Source organism: Hylobates moloch, unplaced genomic scaffold, assembly GCF_009828535.3.
Source record: "Hylobates moloch isolate HMO894 unplaced genomic scaffold, HMol_V3 SCAFFOLD_3, whole genome shotgun sequence".
In the NCBI taxonomy this organism is placed as follows: domain Eukaryota; kingdom Metazoa; phylum Chordata; class Mammalia; order Primates; family Hylobatidae; genus Hylobates; species Hylobates moloch.
In genome coordinates, this window is record NW_026652278.1 from 63,350,816 (window position 1) to 63,370,172 (window position 19,357).

The window sequence follows — 19,357 nt, forward strand, 5'->3', positions numbered from 1 at the left end:
CTAAACATCCTAAAACACATAGGATGACAGCCCCCACCAACAAAAATTGTCTAGCTCAAAATGTCAACAGTGTTGAAGCTGAGAAATCCTGGTTTGAGCAAAATGGAAAAAATGGGCTATTTTTCTAGTGAGTACTGATCCTTAAAGGAAGAGCTAAATCCACAACTTCTACAGAAGCATCCATTTCATGGGAGTTCTGCTGTATCAGATCATTCAAGATGGTTTTCCGAAACCCGGAGTGGAGTCTAGAGCGAACAACCATGTTTACCAACATCCATATCAGTTAGGGAAACATTCTTGTGTGAAACAAGATGCCTCTCAATTTTTCAAGTTCAGTTCATAACCTACATTTGAGATTTTAGCTTTACTATTTTCAAAGTCTTGAAGTAGGAGAGCAACATGTTGTGATTTGGTGGATACAAGACTTTGATGAGGAGTTATAGGTGGACCTTTATGCGGGGGGTGTATGTGTGTTTGTAACATAGCTAAGAGAGCTACTTCTTATTGTCTCTTATCGTCATTGCTAAGTCATCTAACCTTAAAACAGTGATTAAGTGCTACAGACACTTTAATTTATCATGTCAGTTTGTCACACCTTAGAGATAGTGCTGACTCTTCAAAGGCAGCTAAACCACAAGATAGTTTATACTCAGTCTCAGCTAAAGTCTCCCGCCTCTTCCCTTCCTCAACTCCATCTGCCCAGACAGACAAGTGACATCAGAGGGATATCAGGTGATATCTCCACTCAATTTCAAATCTTCCTAGGTTACTGTGTCTTCCCTGCATCTATGTCCATGAAAAGAGTCCAAGAGATTTATTCTCAGCCAAATATGAGTGACCATGGCCTGTGACAGAGCCCTCAGGAGATTCTGAGAACATATGCCAAAGGTGGTCTGGGTACAGCTTGGTTTTATACCTTTAGGGAGACATGAGACATCAATCTGTACATGTAAGATGTACATTGATTTGGTCTGGAAAGGCAGGACAACTGGAAGTGGGGCCTTCCAAGCCATAGGCAGATTCAAATTTTTTTTGATTGGCAATTGGTTGAAAGAGTTATTAACAATAGAAAGGAACGTCTGGATTAGGATAAGGGGTTGTAGAGACCAAGGTTTTATCATGCAGATGAAGCCTCCAGGAGCAGGCTTCAGAGAATAGATTGTAAATGGTTTTTATCAGATCTTATCAGACGTAGAGTCTGTTCTATCAGTAATTCCAGGAGGGTATAATGAGGCATGTCCCCTTCCCATCATGACCTGAACTAGTTTTCAGGTTAGCTTCAGAATGCCCTTGCTGAGAGGAGGGGTCCATTCAGATGGTAGGGGGCAGGCAGGGGAGGGTGCAAAGTGGGTGTGCGCTAAGAATTTCATTTTTGGTTGACGCATATCACCCAGAGCATACCTCTGGCACGTTTATCACGACAGTAAAGCTGTTTACCTTTCGATCTCTCCCGTTCACCTTGAAGACTGTCTCTAATATCTAGATAGGAGTCCATAGAGGCAACAATAGGTAAAAAGTTTTTATTATTTTGAAAAGTCCAATAGGAATTTAACATTTATTTATTTGTTTGTTTGTTTGTTTGTTTGTTTTTTGAGATGGAGTTTCACTCTTGTTGCCCAGGCTGGAGTGCAATGGCATGATCTCGGCTCACTGCAACCTTGGCCTCCCGGGTTTAAGCGATTCTCCTGCCTCAGCCTCCCGAGTAGCTGGAATTACAGGCATCCACCACCATGCCTGGCTAATCTTTTGTATTTTTAGTAGACATGAGGTTTCACCATGTTGGTCAGCCTGGTCTCAAACTCCTGACCTCAGATCCGCTCACCTCAGCTTCCCAAAGTGCTGGGATTACCAGCATGAGCCACCACACCCGGCTAACGTTTATTTTATTTTACTTTTTTATTTTATTTTATTTTATTTTATTTAGACAGAGTCTCCCTCTGTCACCCAGGCTGGAGTGCAGTGGCATGATCTTGGCTCAGTGCAACCTTCACCTCCTGGGTTCAAGCGATTCTCATGTCTCAGCCTCCTGAATAGCTGGGACTATAGGTGTGCACCGCCATGCCTGGCTAAATTTTGTATTTTTAGTAGAGACAGAGTTTCACCATGTTGCCCTGGCTGGTCTGGAACTCCGACCTCAGGTGATCCGCCCACCTCAGCCTCCCAAAGTGTTGGGATTACAGGCGTGAGCCACGGTGCCCAGCCACATTTATTCTTTACATTTAACTTTCATGAGCCGATTACAGCCACAGATTGAGCTGCATTTGTGTGGTGATTCTGAGTAGCTCCTTCTATTAATAATTAGATGCTCTGATTGGCAGATGCATATACTTTTGATAAATAAAAATAGGAAAATGAATTAATCATTAACATATTTTGTTAGATATAATATCTAAAAGAAATAGCTTCATGGTGGGAAAATGGTCCTTAGTACACAGACCCAAACCCTGACGAGGCTTTCTCAGCCTCATCAGGATATGTGCTTTTGCCTCCATAAATGGGATAAGGATTGTTCAGGCATTGGGCACTAGAATAGGCAGTGGCTCAGATTCCAGAAAGACTTATCAGCAATGATGTGCTTGCGTTAGTTTCCATCAGTGAGGGCAGGATTGAGGTCATAGTCACTGCCAGTGTCATTAGCAAATTTCTGAGTTAGAGCCACCAGTGATGGATGGTATCATGTGGCTATGAGCCATGATAACAGATTATTTGCATATGTTTGTTTGGCTTATTCCTGCTCTATTTACTTGTTTAGGGACTTCTGGCATTCCGTTCCCTATGACTCACTTTCTATACTGCCCAACAAAGCATTTCTTTGCCAATCGTGGCAAGAAGCCAGTTTTTTTTTAAAGCAACACTTAGAGAGCAGAGTTTTATTTAACTCCTTCCTCTGCTGGTGACAGCGAAGTACTTATCTTCTTTTAAAGAAAGTTAAAATGAAAAGGAGAGTAGCCCAGCAAAACAGTGGTAGAATTTGAGAGAGGACTGTGGGATTCCGAAACTAGTTCACTACTCTACTCTTAGGTGATACCTATGTTTTTAAATGCTCTTTAACTGTGGATAGAGATAGACTATCCTCCATCCTCTATGCAGTATCAAAAATACTTTTGCTCTGTTTATGCGGGGAAAACAGCACTCACACTTCTTGAGTGTGAAGGGAGGTCGATGATCAAATTAGAATCTTACTCCTATCACTGCTCCCACCCCAGCAGCAGCTGCTTTGGCAGGCTTTCAAGGCTGCAGCAGCCCTGGCCCCAGCTGCTTCAGCAGTAATTTGAAGAGTGCAAGGGGGTAGGGGAAGTGAGAAATTGAAAAAGAGCACTTCATTATATAACAGCAAAGGCAGGAAACCCTGAAATAACTGGGCCGGTAGTGGGATCCAGATTTCTGGAGTTCATGGGCCCCTCTCCCCATTCAATCAATTCTGGAGACTTTTCTTACTCAATGACTGCATGGGGCACTTGTGACAGTCAAGGAGCAAAAGAGCTTTCAATCGAACAGTTCTTTATCAGTAAAAACCACTTTGATCCAACTCCAGCCTAAAGCACTGTGCATTTGCAGCATCTTCCAAGGTGCAAAATTATCAACTGGATTGAAAAACAAATAAAATGGCAAAACAAACCTAGTAGCTGACATCTTTTAACCAATAAGGCAGATGCTCTTTCTCAAGGATGTCCCAGCATTATGTTTGTGGTTATAGATCTACTAAGCAAGAACTATATCCTTTCAACTCACATTAATAGTAGTGGGCATGGTGCTGGGCACAAAGCAGGCACACATTTATTCTGTGGCAAATAACTTCCATTTCAGGCCAGGCACAGTGGCTCACAACTGTAATTCCAGTACTTCGGGAGGTTGAGGCAGGAGGATCACTTGAGGCCAAGAGTTCAAGACCAGCCTGGTCAAGATGGCAAAACCCCATCTCTAACTAAAAACACAAAAATTAGCCGGGCATGGTGGCATTTGCCTATGGTCCCAGCTACTTGGGAGGCTGAGGCAGGAGAATCACTTGAACCCAGGAAGTGGAGGTTGCAGTGACCCGAGATCATACCACTGCACTCCAGCCTGGGTGACAGAGCGAGACTCCATCTCAAAAAACAAAACAACAAAAAACAAAACAAAACAAAAAAACCCTTCCATTTCAGCTAAGAAGAAATTATTATTTTCATTACTTTGTGACTTCAGAGTGTCTTTAGGAGGAATAGAGAAAAAAAGCAAAATGTCAAATGGCCATGGAAGAAGACATGCTTCCTAAGTCTCTATGTTGTCAAGTCACCTTACAAAGAATGTCCTCCCAGATGACCAGTTTAGTGATGACACCCAAGATAGATTTGCACTTTGAATACTGCATACCTGAGGAGGTTGTAGATCTTTGGTTATAGTGACTTTAGCCCAGACTCATAATTCCTAGAAAAGACTAACTTAATCTTTGCTAGTTGGAGACTGTTTGGTCTGTCTCATTTGTTGTCAGTGAAGCTGAAATGAATATGATCAAGTCTGTACACCCCATGCCATTAGTAACAAACAGCCTAAGACCTACTGCTGTGATGAACGTGATGACAGCTACACTATGTTCTAATAGTGTAACTGGTTTGGATCCTGATCTGTGGCAATGTGAGCCAGCTCTTTCTCATGAAACTTTGTAGAAAAGCAGCTTTCAGCAATAACAACCATCATCATCCTTATAACTATGACTCTTAACAGTTTTCTAAGTGGCTTGTGAGATGACCCTTGGCACCTCCTTGACTGAGTATTGATGATGTGCCACACTGGAATGAGCTTCCATCACAGACATTAGGAGGCCCATTCCATACACTGTAGTATCTCACATAACTAGGCTGGGCTCTTGAATAGGACATAAAGTCTTGGCCTTTGATGCCAAATGAATAACAACCAACTGATGGTTTAAATTATGAGCAACATATTTTCTCAAGATCCTTTTGCAAGCAGGGCTTTCGTGTAACCTCTGCAGATTGAGAACTGGCTCGTGTATCTGAGCTGAACTTTAGGCCATGTCAGAGCATATTAGATTGACCTCATTCTACTGTGAACGTACTGTTTCATTTACTCAACCCCTTCTGCCACCACCACCTTTTTTGATGTTTGGTTTGGTTTTCTAATTGGTTTGCCTCAAGAAGGAATGAAAACTTTATATGTATAAGCTCCAGGAGGGTGTCTAAGTGCCATTAAAGTTTTCAATGGGCCCCAAAGCTGCCATTTGAGCACACAATTTGCTCAGAGGTCAGGGTGGAGGACATACTCACCAGTTTGCCGGGAGCACCGAAAATTCACTGATGCTTCCTGTTTTCCGTTCTTGTCATTAGTAGATGTTTTGGGAAGACAAATAATAATTAGATTCTTCGGTCAAATAGTTCTTTATTAATTCAGAAACCGCTCGGTGCTAATCCCGTCCTGAATTACTTCAGCAAATTTGGGACCTCAGAAAGAATAAAACACTAACATTGAACTACAGTGCCCCCTGGCTGTCACAATATCAATGCATAACATCCCTGAGGTGAGTCTCTTACACAGCTAATGCTATGTGGTTTTCCCCAGCTCCATGTTCTCCTTAGGTAAATGCTATTAAGTACGATAGGACCAAGTACAGAATATCATAAGTTGTTCAGACAAGAACTGTAAAAAATAACGAAATATTCATAACAGCGAATGACAAAAGAGAAAAAACGATTGGCTTTCCTCTTCTCTGAAGCAAGAGCCAGTATTTCCTAAATGCAGGTCCAAAAATTGTAATAATAGAAAGCCATGCAGCGTTTGTTGCTTACAGAGTTCGTGGAGAAAGTTTAGTTGTAACCTTTTTATGCTTACAGTCTTTGGGCCAAATGAAAAACAAAAATATGCCAATACATGTGCCGAAGAAGCATTTCATAATCACATGAAGTGCCAACTACAGAAAAGAATGTAAGGTTTTCAGCTCACAAACCATGATGAATAAGAAACTGGTTGTGAAACAATGTGCATTTTATTATCTTCTAGAGTCTAGTACAGAATACACTGATATCTTACAATTCAAAGTGGTCTTTATAAACCTTTTATTGTGGGAGTGTGGAAAAGCATTTAGTGATTCCTTCGCAAATTTACAACGTATTTTACAACGACATATGACTGTATGTGTGACTAGGATTTTATAAAGATTGTGATTGTTTTTATTCCTCAACAGATTAGTGAGGCTATCCTGTAAAGACCACATAAGAAAGACAAAACAGCAAAATGAAAATCAATTTCCAGGACTGCAGAATGTAAACAAGGCAAAGCTAGGAAGACAGAACCAGTTACTTGGGCCATAAAACCCTTCCACATTATGAGCAGCCACGTTCTTTTGTGGACTAATACATCACTCCTATGTTGAGCACATGTAGTAGATACTCACTGCAGATTTAAAGATTATTATTATTTCTGGAAATCAAACACCACTTGGGCATTTAAGAACAGAGGTACTGAGGCCGGGTGCGGTAGCTCAAGCCTGTAATCCCAGCACTTTGGGAGGCCGAGGCGGGTGGATCACTTGAGCCCAGAAGTTTGACACCAGACTAGGCAACATGGCAAAACCCTGTTTCTACAAAAAATAAAAATAAAATAAAAAAATTAGCCGGGCGTGGTGACCTGTGCCTTTAGTCCCAGCTATTCAGGAAGCTGAGGTGAGAGGATCGCTTGAGCCTGGGAGGTTGAAGCTGCAGTGAGCCATGATCACAACACTGCACACCAGCCTGGGAAAGAGAGTGAGACCCTGTCTCAGAAAAAACAAACAAACAAACAAACAAAAAAACCCTGACCAAAAAAAAAAAAACCCAAACCAAAACAACAACAAAAAACCACCCCAAAGATACTATATTAAAAGTAGCTACATTACTCAAAATGTCTTGCCTAATATTTAATAAATTTACTTAGCATTGGTAGAGAGAGAAAGGAAAACAATAGTGAGGGAAAAACTTTATATGGGCTCAGATGATTCTGTCTTCAAACCTACTTTTGGGATGTGAGGGCGATCTGGCTGTGATATCTGTCACCCCATTGATGGCCAGAATTAATTCAGCTGATCAGGCTGGCTATGCGGGTGTCCTCTTTCTCCCTCACTGTTCCATGTGTGTCCCTCCCGAAGCTGTGCGCTCAGTGGAAGAAGATGACCATCCCTGATAGAGGAGGACCGATCTTAGGTCAAGGGCATAGACATAGCCGCGCTCCCCTGCTAGAACCTCCAAACAAGCTCTCAAAACTACTTTTGAATGCACATCCACAGAACTGAAGCTGCTAGAGATGTAGATGCTTTGGAGAAAAATCCAAATATGGAGATGGCATCTTCTTCTAAAATTCAACACCGGAACTAGATTACAAAAATGTATACTTTTTTGTTCTAACTACATTCTTCTTATCATTATAGATGCTACAAAATTTGTCAGCTTCTGAGGGTCAGCTGGTTGTCTTTGAATGCAGAGTAAAAGGAGCTCCATCTCCTAAGGTTGAGTGGTATAGAGAAGGGACTTTAATAGAAGATTCTCCAGATTTTAGGATTTTACAGAAAAGTAAGTTAATGCTTTAAATTATTTTCTGATATCTTGTTTTTATGAACTTACTGTACACTTATTTTTATAACTTTTTAACAACTAATTAAAAATATAGTCAAAAAGAATAAAACACACCTGTAATCATACTCCTGTTAATTTCAGTATATGTTCTCCAAGAATTTTTCCATGAATAGTTTTTAAAGAAAAGCATCATATTCTTTTTTGTAAATTGATTATTTACTCAACATTTAATGAACACCTTTCCATGTCAATAAACACAGAGCCTCCTTATTATTATTATTTTTTAAGATGGAATCTCACTCTGTCACCCAGGCTGGAGTGCAGTGGCACAATCTTGGCTCACTGCAACCTCCACCTCCTTGGTTCAAGCGATTATCTTGCCTCAGCCTCTCCAGTAGCTGTGAATATCTACAGTTATTGCCTTGGGATAAATTTCTAGTATGAGCATTGCTGCTATAAATTTACCTTTTTTAAGGCTTTTAAAATATGTTGCCAAAATGCCACCCCAAAGGGTTGAACTAAATTTAGGATGATCACACAATTAATCAGCCAAAATGAGATCCTTTAGGGGAGTGAAAGAGGATGCTATTAATAATTATACAGGGATCCCAGGCATAAACTAGGTCTGTCCCAGTTGAACTGGGACACACGTCACCCTAGCTATATCCTACTACAACCAACAATACGTGGGAATGCCTTTCATCTCACACCTTCACCAACAATGAGTGTTAACCATTTTATTAAAAATCTTCACTAATTTTATAGGCCAAAAATGGGAACACTTGTTTTAATCTGCACTTCACTAATTAAATCTGGGATGAAACTTTTCTTTTTCATATTTACTTAAGTCTTTGTATTTCTTTATTTCACATTGGGTTCTTGCTCTTTTTTGTGGTAAGAATTATTTAGAAATTTAAATGGTTAATTCTTCTTTTCTTATCGCACAATGCTTTCACCTTGTCATGCAGTGCTTTCTCCTTGACCCATTTCAGCCATAAACTACATTGCAACATACTTGCTTTTTAAAAATATGTTTTATTAACTATGTAGAACAATCTATTATAGAAAAACTCGGGGAAAAAAATTTGCTAAAATATTGGCAGTCTTTCTCTGGGCAGTGAGTCTAGGGTCAATTGTTTTACTTCCTTTTGCAATTCTGTATTTTTTTAGTTTTTCCATAATTAACATGTATAACTTTTGTTTATTTTTTTATTTTTTACATTGATTAATAAAAATTTTACAATTTACCATGTACGACATGATGTTTTGAAATATATATACATTGTAGAATGGCTAAATTGAGCTAATGAACATATGTATTACCTCACACACATCATTTTTTGTGGTGAGTTATTTGCTTTTTTCTTAATCTTTTTCTGCCTATCACAAAATAGTAGTCTGTAGATCAGTGTGACATATGAATCAGAGCTACTGTCAGGTTTTATTGGTAGTAGCAGCAACAACAATATATTCTGAATGCCATTTAAACTGAGAGATGCTGGGCACAGTGGCTCACACCTGTAATCCCAGGACTTTGGGAGGCCAGGCCAAGGCAGACGGATCACTTGAGGTCAGTAGTGTGAGACTAGCCTGGCCAACATGGTGAAACCCTGTTTCCACCAAAAAAAAAAGAAAAAGAAAAAAAAAAAAAAACTCAGCCATATGTGGTGGCATGCACCTGTAGTCCCAGCTACTCTGAAGGTTGGGGCAGGAGAATCACTTGAACCCAGGAGGCAGAGTTGCAGTGAGCTGAGATCACGCCACTGCATTCCAGCCTGAGCTAACAGAGTGAGAACTTATCTCAAAAAAAAAAAAAAAAAAAAAAAAAACTGAGAGAGAGAGAAGAAAAAACTTCAATGGGTCTACCAGTGTAGAAGATTAAAACTAAGTTCAACAACTACTTTTTGAGTGTTGGCAATTCAATATCAATCAAACACCTGTATTCAGTACCACCGTGGGCACTTTCATGAAGCCCAAAGAATTTTAAGATAAGAACCTACTCTTGGCTGGACATGGTGGCTCATGCCTTTTAATCCCAGCACTTTGGGAGGCCAAGGCGGGCGTGAGGCCAGAAATTTGAGACCAGCCTGGCCAACGTGGTGAAACCCCGTCTCTACTAAAAATACAAAAATTAGCTGAGTGTGGTGACAGGCGCCTGTAGTCCCAGCCACGCAGGAGCCTGAGGCAGGAGAATCACTTGAACCCAGGAAGCGAAGGTTGCAGTGAGCCGAGATCTTGCCACTGTACTCCAGCCTGGGCAACAGAGCAAGACTTCGTCTCAAAAAAAAAAAAACCTACTCTTGAAAAAACTATGATCTATCTTGAGGCTCTTAATCTTAGAAACCTCAGAGCAGGAGGTATAGTGTACACTTTGTTAGGATATCAGACCCCAAAGCCAAGAACAATCTCTCAATCTTCACAAACCTTTTTCAGGTAAGGCTGAATGAGTGCCAATAAGAGCAAGAGTCATTTTTGAAATACAACTAACTCAGAAACCTCCTTGGCTAAGGTTTACGTACCCCAAGTGAAACCCAGATTTATTTCAAGAGGAAGCAATATCATTTAATTGTTGCTCTTGGGCAAGGCGCGGTGGCTCATGCCTGTAGTCCCAGCACTTTGGGAGGCTGAGGTGGGCAGATCACCTGAGGTTAGGAGTTCAAGACCAGCCTGGCCAACATGATGAAACCCCATCTCTATTAAAAATACAAAAATTAGCCAGGCGTGGTGGTACATGCCTGTAATTCCAGCAACTTGGGAGGCTGAAGCAGGAGAATTGCTTGAACCCAGGAGGCAGAGGTTGCAGTGAGCCGAGATCATGCCATTGCACTCCAGCCTGGGCAACAAGAGTGAAACTCAGTCTCAAAAAAAAAAAAAAAAAAAGTTTTTGCTCTTTTGCTGCCTTTCTGTAATATCCATCCTGTCCCTGTTCAGGTCATCTTACTTAATATTGTCACATAACCTTATTGTATCACTCCTGAGTGTGCAAGAGACTGTGAAATTCTATAGGAAGCTTCTGATGAACATGTAGTTTCTCAGTAAAATAAATGATGCTCAGAATCTTTTCTTTTCTTTTCTTTTAGAACCTCGATCCATGGCAGAGCCAGGTAAAGATGATTTCAACTTTAATTTATTAGTATATGAGTGATTTTATATATACAAGAATACATAATGAAGTTACACTGAGATGAAAAAAAAAGTGAAAAATAAAGTTTTAGGAAAAAAAGATCCAAATGGGCCAGGTGCAGTGGCTCATGCCTGTAATTCCAGCACTTTGGGAGGCCAAGGCGGGCAGATCACTTGAGATCAGAAGTTCAAGACCAGCCTGGCCAACATGACAAAATGAAACCCCATCTCTACTAAAAATGCAAAAATTAGCCAGGCATGGTGGCAGACGTCTGTAATCCCAGCTACCTAGGAGGCTGAGGCAGGAGAATCGCTTGAGCCTGGGAGGTGGAGGTTGCAGTGAGCCGAGATCGTGACACTACAGTCCAGCCTGGGCTAAAAAAAAAAAAAAAACCATCCAAATGAACTGTAGCTATTATTGTAGGAGGAGAGGAGGGGTGCATGTGCAAATCTGGAATATATATTTAATACCTCATATGAATGCAGCTGGTTCTTGTTTATTGAGAAGTGTTTCTTAGGAATATTTTTCCTCCATAAATGGCCACCATTTGAGCCCTCTCAAAACTAAGCAAAGCAATTTTTATAATGCTAGGTCAATTTCATTTCCATAGCCTAGGTATCTCAAAACTTATGTGTCATCAGATTTTGAAGCTTGCAGAGATTCAATAAAATATCTGTGATGTTATTAGATTTGGTTGGGAGGATACTAAGATGAGATACAAGTGACAGTAGGCAAAGTTAGAAAATACAAGTCACTCACAAAACAGGGCATAAACATCTGAATGCCCTCTCTGTGACCACCCAGAAAAATCAGATTGTATTTGCAACCTTGTGAGAGAAAGCTGGTTTGTGATCACATTATTATAATTCTGTCTTCAAGCCGGGCATGGTGGCTCACGTCTGTAATCCCAGCACTTTGGGAGGCTGAGGCCGGTGGATCACCTGAGGTTGGGAGTTCGAAACCAGCCTGGCCAACATACATACAACTCCATCTCTACTAAATTTACAAAAATTAGCTGGGGTAGGGTTTTTAAGGATTTTAGAGTGGGTTGAAGAGCGGAGATCACTGGTTGGTTGAAAAGTGCGGGGTGAAGTCATGGGACAGGGAGATGAAGAAGCTGGGTTCTCATGCTGACCTCGATCTTCTGTGGGGGTCTTCAAACTACTTGCTGGAATTCATGGTCTGAAAAAATGTCTTAAGAGATCCTTAAACAAAAGCCTTATGAGGCTAGGCACAGTGGCTCACACCTGTGATCCCAACACTTTGGTAGGAGGATTGCTTGAGCACACGAGTTAAAGACCAGCCTGGGCAACATAGCAAGACTCCTACCTCTACAAAAACTTAAAAATTAGCCAGGCATGGTGGTGCATGTCTGTGGTCCCAGCTACTCGGGAGGCTCAGGTGGGAGGATCACTCAAGCCTGGGAGGTGGAGGTTGCAGTGAGCCAAGATTATGCCTCTACACTCCAGCCTGGGCAACAGAACAAGACCTTGTCTCAAAAAAAATAGAAGCCTTATGATTCTAATGGTAGAAATCCTGTCTATAGCAGCTGAGTGCAGTGGCTTACGCCTGTAATCCCAGCACTTTGGGAGGCCGAGGCGGGTGGATCATGAGGTCAGGAGATCGAGACCATCCTGGCTAACACAGTGAAACCCCGTCTCTACTAAAAAAAATACAAAAAAATTAGCCGGGCATGGTGGCAGGCGCCTGTAGTCCCAGCTACTCGGGAGGCTGAGGCGAGAGAATGGTGTGAACCCGGGAGGCAGAGCTTGCAGTGAAACAAGATCGCACCACTGCACTCCAGCCTGGGTGACAGAGCGAGACTCCATCTCAAAAATAAATAAATAAAAAATAAAAGAAATCCTGTCTATAGCAACAATGGGGATGCAAATCAATTCTTAAACAGTCTTATGATCCTAATGTCGGAAATCCTATCTATAGGAACAAGGGGATGCAAAAGGTCAGGATCTAGTGACAAAGAAAGTGGGTCAAAGTGCAGCCTGATTAATGCTTAACTATATTTCTGTCCAGAACCTAGCATGCAATTCTTGTCAACCCTGTGGTGATGGTTTCAATATCACACTGACTGGAATTGTGTGTCTTAACTACCATTTAACAAGAATAGAGTTAGCTTGACTGGCTTAGACCAGTCATGATTTACCACCTGAGGCTGAGAGAGGCCAGCTTTCTTCGAAACATATGACCACTCCAAGTAGAGTAGACAAAGCCAGGGTTCTATCAACAAGGAGATAGGAGGATGAAGAGTTACTGAGTAGGTACTTGCCTTGGTCCACTGTGTGCTGCTGTAACAGAATACCTGAAACTGGGTGATTTTTAATAAAGAACAGGGATTTATTTCTTACAGTTCTGGAGGCTGGAAAGCCCAAGATCAAGGGGCCTGCATCTGGTGAGGGCCTTCATGCTGTGCTATTCCATGGCAGAAGGCAGAAGAGCAAGAAAGCAAGTGCACAAGAGAAGGGAGGGAGAGAGAGAGGGGGCCACTCTTATTTCATGATGAACCCAATCCCACGATCACAACATTTATCCATTTATTAGGGCAGAGGCATCATGACCTAAACACCTCCCTTTAGGCTCCACATCCCAACACTGAAGCATTGGGGATTGTTTCCAGCACATGAGCACTGGGGTACACGTTCAAACAGCAATACTCAATACTGCCTGCCATGCCCCCCGGCCAGATTTCCTAGAAATGGTCTAGTTAATTCAATTCAATTATCATGAAGCACTGAGATGCCTGCCAAGTTTCTCCTAATGCAACTATTTTTAAATAATTTTGTTTTTAATGTCAGTTCAATGGAGTGATAACTGGAGGTTTATGCTACTGTCTTATACCTCCTCTTTATTAGCGGTCAAGGAATATCTAACTTTAATAATTTTGGACTATAATCATGTGGTTCTACTTGGGAATCACCTCTGTAGTTATTCACAGAGAATCATCGTTCACAGTGTATCAGAGTAATCCATAAGAATTACCACAGTAATACAAAAGTAGAAATGCATTTCACTCTTCTTTCACACAGAATTTCAAGTTACTCTATCAGCTCATTACTACTAGTAAAGCAAAATATTTATTTGCTGTCCAATTTTAAATTGTGGTCCTTGTTTAAAATAATCTCAGTGCAAAAGTTCCCCAGGGAAATAGAGATCTAGGCTTAGAAAATGTTTTATTAGTCCTTTAATTTCACAGAAACTTCCTTTTCCTTTGACTCCTAATTTGTTTTTGTGATTTTTAAAAAGTTTATTTTTATTCATTTCTATTTTTGCCATCTGTACTGATGACATAAAAATAGAAGATCATCTGAGAATCCATATTTTTACAAAATCCCCTTGTCAGGCCGGGCATGGGGGCTCACGCCTGTAATCCCAGGACTTTGGGAGGCTGAGGCAGGCAGATCACCTGAGGTCAGGAGTTTGAGACCAGCCTGCCAACACGGCAAAACCTCGTCTCTACTAAAAATACAAAAATTAGCCGGGCTTGGTGGCACACACCTGTAGTCCCAGCTACTCGGGAGGCTGAGGCAGGAGAATCACTTGAACCTGGGAGGTGGAGGTTGCAGTCAGTCGAGATCTTGCCACTAAACTCCAGCCTGGGCCACAGAACGAGACTCCGTCTAAAAAAAAAAAAATCCCCTTGTTAGTACGTGGCCTGTCTGCATGGAGTTGTTGTTTCTACATTCTTTGACTCATTTTGCCTACTAATCAGTCAATTCAATCAAATAATTGTTTTGACCAATTGTTTTCAAAGAATTAATATAGCCAGCTTTTTATATTGACTTTGTAGAATCATCATCTGGTATCAGTAAATTCTATAATTCTGTTTTCATAATTAAGTCAGTAACCATTCTCTTTCACTGGCATATAGAGGAGATTTGCACCTTGGTCATTGCTGAGGTGTTTGCAGAAGATTCTGGGTGCTTCACATGTACTGCAAGCAACAAATACGGCACAGTGTCAAGCATTGCACAGCTGCACGTGAGAGGTAAGGACCCTTTAATGTCAGAACAGTTTAGCCTATGACTTTGAGTTTGAATACGCAGATTTTGTGTTACCATTCCTTACCGTTTTTCATACAAAGCTGGCTTGGCCCTCCTAAAAATATTTGAATTATTGAGGAAAATGTTCTTGAACAGTGTCCAATTTTCAATTTCTTATTGCGCTTACAGCCACCACCCCGGTTAACCTGCTGTCGTCATTTTATTTCCTAAGAAAATATCTCCTCAATAAATTTCTAAATTTCTTCCCAAAAGGGTACTTAGATTTTAAATTTAGTTTTTTATTTTTAATTTTTTCCTGTATCCTTACCATTCTTTAATGCCCCAATGATGATCTGTTTTTGACCAGCATTTTCCCATTCACACATTCATCTGGTGTGAACACTTTCCCATTTGTGCACATGCCCCAATTCAGGCTTACAGTGGCTGACAGCTCAGGTCCTGTGATTGTCCTTTCAGGAAATGAGGACCTCAGCAACAACGGGTCTCTTCACTCAGCCAACTCCACCACCAACCTGGCAGCTATTGAGCCACAGCCTTCCCCAACCCACTCAGAGCCTCTGTCTGTGGAACAACCCCCCAAACCCAAACTTGAGGGGGTTCTGGTGAACCACAATGAGCCCCGGTCCAGCTCCAGGATTGGGCTTCGTGTGCACTTCAACCTGCCTGAAGATGACAAAGGAAGTGAAGCATCCTCCGAGGCTGGTGTGGTGACCACCAGACAGACCAGGCCCGATTCTTTCCAGGAGAGGTTCAACGGACAGGCAACAAAAACCCCAGAGCCTTCTTCCCCTGTGAAAGAGCCCCCTCCAGTTCTGGCCAAACCCAAACTGTAAGTAAAAAGTAGGATGAATAACCAGGAGCTTCTGTGATCTTTTCTTGAATCTGATCTCCTTAAAAATAATGGAACTCAGCTGGGCACAGTTGCTCACACCTGTAATCCCAGCACTTTGGGAGGCCGAGGCAGGAGGATCACTTGAGCCCAGGAATTCGAGACCAGCCTGGGAAAAATAGTGAGACCCCTGTCTCTAAAAGAAAAATTTTAAAGTAAAAAAATTAGTAGGGATGGTGGTGCACACCTATAGTCCTAGCTACATGGGAGACAGAGGCAGGAGGATCAGTTGAGCCTAGGAGTTTCAGGCTACAGCGAGCTGTGATCGTGCCACTGTACCCCAGCCTGGGTGATGGAGCAAGATTTGTCCAGGAAAAAAAAAAAAAAAAGATGGAACCAAAAAGGGGAATTCCCAAATGAGAAAATACACATTAAATGTTTTGCCAAATGTACATCCTTACATCAATAGAAGCATACTATCACTATTATCCTTAATTAATAATCTACCTCCAAGCAATGTTGCACTTAAACTAATTCAGAAACATTTGTCTGACATTCTGACATTAGAGGCCCCAGGTAAAGTACTTCTGTGCTTCTCTTATAAAGACTTTTTTTGTGTCTAATCGTCTTTACAGTCTGTAATTTCATCCTTATATTTCCCATTTCTGCTTCAACTTAAGCTTCTGTAGTCATTATGGAAAAGCTATTTAGTATTTTTTAGATAGTTCCTAGCTGCTGCTGGATAAATATAATAGGATGAATAAGTGGTCATGATTTTCTGACTCAACTCAGGAGCCTACTGTGGTTGTTGCCCTGACTCTCTAGAAAGCCGTGTTGCAATGTTTAAAATGTCCATCCATAACAAAGCAAATACAGGGCATGATATTGCTATTATTTCCTGTTTTATCCACACATCAGAATGACAAAAAATTGTTTCTAATTACAAAAACCTTTAAATATCAACATCAAAATCTACAGTCCCAGTGCACCCACTGTGTGTTGCTCATCACCATGAGATGTTCACTAGAAGCCATTCATGTTTAGCTTTATATTCTTCTCACCACTATATAAGGCAAAATTCTGGACATAAGATTCAATGTTGTGAAACATGCCTCTAAGCAAGTCACATCCAGAAATGTCAGTCCCCTCAAAGTCCTGTCAGTCACAGGAAACAGGAATCCACTTAAAGTAAAAAGAGGGGAAGAGGTTATTGCAGGGATATAGGCAGAAATGGATAAACCAAACACAACCAAACCCTGCAGGAGAAGAACTAGAGAGGCGGGAGCTGGGCCTCTTCACCTGTCACTCAGGATCACAGGTCAGTCCAGCCTCTGTCTGATGGAGCTTGCGCGGCTGGTTCACCCTCTGTCTACGTGAGCATCTCCTTGTTTCCTCTTTACTTATCTGATCCATTCTTCTCTCTTTGAAGACCCATCAGCTCATAAGTGGCCCATCATGGCCTTGTCCCCATTCCACATAATGATCTGTGTCAAGTACCACTGTTAACTAAATCAGTCTCAGCCCCTCAACTCCTAATTCTAATTGGTCCAGGCTGGTCAGGTGACCTCCTGCTCCCTCCCCCAGTACACTCAACTGTTAGAGGATTTATGTTTGGAAGAAACTGTGAGTGGGAGAAGTTCTCAGAGAAAGGAGTTACAGGGAACCGGTAACCCCAAACAACCTCCTGGGGAATTGCCTCCTTTGTAGGACTGTCTCTTCCCCAGTAACAGTTTTAGGGGCCGTTACGTATGATGATGGAAAAAAAATTCTGCCAAAATATTTAAAGAGGTTTGTTCTAAGTCAATATGAGTGACTGTGGCCTAGGGAAACAGTCTCCAGAGGTCCTGAGAAAGTGCACCCAAGGCAGTCAGGTTGCAGTTTGGTTTTATGCATTTCAGGAAGACAAGAATTGCAGGTAAAATCATAAATCAATACAAGAAGACGAACATTGGTTTGGCCCAAAAAGGCAGGACATCTCAAAGCAGGGACTTACCAGTCATAGGTGGGGCTGGGGATTCTATGGCTGGCAATTGGAAGAGTTAAGTTTTGTCTGAAAACTTGGAGTCAGTAGAAAGGAATGTTCAAGTTAAAATAAGGGAATCTGCTGTTTGTCATGTGATGCCATGCCAGAGTCGGGATGAAAACAAAACCACCATACAAGGGGTCAAAAAGGCCTATTTCAAATTAGCCAGGTGTGGTGGCACGTGCCTTTAATCCCAACTACTCAGGAGGCTGAGGTGGGAGAATTGCTTGAACCCAGGAGGCAGAGGTTGCAGTGAACCAAGATCGTGCCACTGCACTCCAGCCTGGGTGACAGAACAAGATTCTTCCTAAAAAAAAAAAAAAAGACCTGTTTCATGAGATTTTATGCTTGTAGAAGTGACTTTCTGGCCAGGCGTGGTGGTTCACGCCTGTAATCCCAGCACTTTGGGAGGCTGAGGCGGGCGGATCACGAGTTCGGGAGATCGAGATCATCCTGGTTAACACAGTGAAACCCTGTCTCTACTAAAAAAAAATACAAAAAAAAAAAAATTATCCAGGCGTTGTGGGCGCCTATAGTCCCACCTACTTGGGAGGCTGAGGCAGGAGAATGGCGTGAACCCGGGAGGCGGAGCTTGCAGTGAGCCGAGATTGCGTCACTGCACCCCAGCCTGGGCAACAGAGCGGGACTCCATCTCAAAAAAAAAAAAAAAAAAAAGAAGTGACTTCTCTCTCCTTAGAATAGGATTTAGCATGGAAAAAGGTCAGAGTTCAGTCCTCAGGTACGTCAGTTAGGATTAAGTTGAGCTTCACGTTGCAGACAACCCAAACTAACAGGGTTTAAATACTTGAGGGTTTATTTTCTCTCACATAAAGAAAGTAGACAGGGAGTCTGGGGCTGTAATGTTGGTTCCATGGTCATTAAGAATCCAGTCTCCTTCTGTCTTTCTGCTCTGCCATCCCAAACACTGGCTTCTTCTCTGGGTCCGCTCATGGTCCAAGAAGGCTGATTGTGGTCAAGTCACCACATCTACAGTTCAGGCAGTCAGAAGGGCCAATGGGCAGAAGTCACATTCTTTTTTTTTTTTATGCGAGACGGAGTCTTGCTCTGTCACCCAGGCTGGAGTGCAGTGGCGTGATCTCGGCTCACTGCAACCTCTGCCTCCCGGGTTCAAGCAATTCTCCTGCCTCAGCCTCCCGAGTACCTGCAATTACAGGTGCGCACCACCACGCCTGGATAATTTTTGTATTTTTAGCAAAGAAGGAGTTTCACCATGTTGGCAAGGCTGGTCTCGAATGCCTGACCCTGTGATCCACCCACCTTGGCCTCCCAAAGTGCTGGGATTACAGGTGTGAGCCACCGCACTCAGACGAAAGTCACACTCTTGATGTTAGAATCCCTTCTAAGGAGATTTCTTAGAGGTTTCAACCAAAATCTGCTTCTGCCTCTTTGGCCAGAATTTAGGCAGATGGGACACTAGTTGCAAAGGAGGCTGGAAGTACAGTGTTTAGCTGCACATATTGCCACCGTGAACAAAATCGGGTTCTTTTACAAGGGGGGAATTAAGTAGACAGCAGTGTCTGCCACATGAGACTTCCGATTAATATAAGATGTCTTTCTACTAAATCATGTAGTGACGCCCTCTAAAAACATAGTTCTCAGCACCATATAATTCTTTAATATTCTTTGCCTTCCTTTTCTCTTGTGTATTTGTATATGTTTACATTAGTATAGATATGAATATATATATTTACACCACATACACATACACCACACCCTTTGTAAATCTACATGCCTACAACCTTTTCTTACTAGTTTTAACCTCATTAGTTTAACCTCACAACTTTGCATTCAAATATATTGACTCAG

The 19,357-nt window shown here is 41.8% G+C and overlaps 1 protein-coding gene across 6 annotated transcripts in view; it reads left to right on the plus strand.

Moving 5' to 3' along the window:
* MYPN (myopalladin) overlaps positions 1–19,357 on the plus strand; it is a 139,790-nt gene that overhangs the window by 78,424 nt on the left and 42,009 nt on the right. For all 6 annotated transcript variants that reach the window (XR_009212791.1, XM_058436286.1, XM_058436287.1 and 3 more), the window contains 4 exons: positions 7,394–7,535; positions 10,619–10,642; positions 14,546–14,662; positions 15,135–15,507. Coding sequence is in view for 5 of the 6 variants with exons in the window: in XM_058436286.1 (XP_058292269.1) it covers positions 7,394–7,535; positions 10,619–10,642; positions 14,546–14,662; positions 15,135–15,507 (656 nt within the window). In the remaining variant the exon portion in view is untranslated. The remainder of the gene's footprint in view (positions 1–7,393; positions 7,536–10,618; positions 10,643–14,545; positions 14,663–15,134; positions 15,508–19,357) is intronic.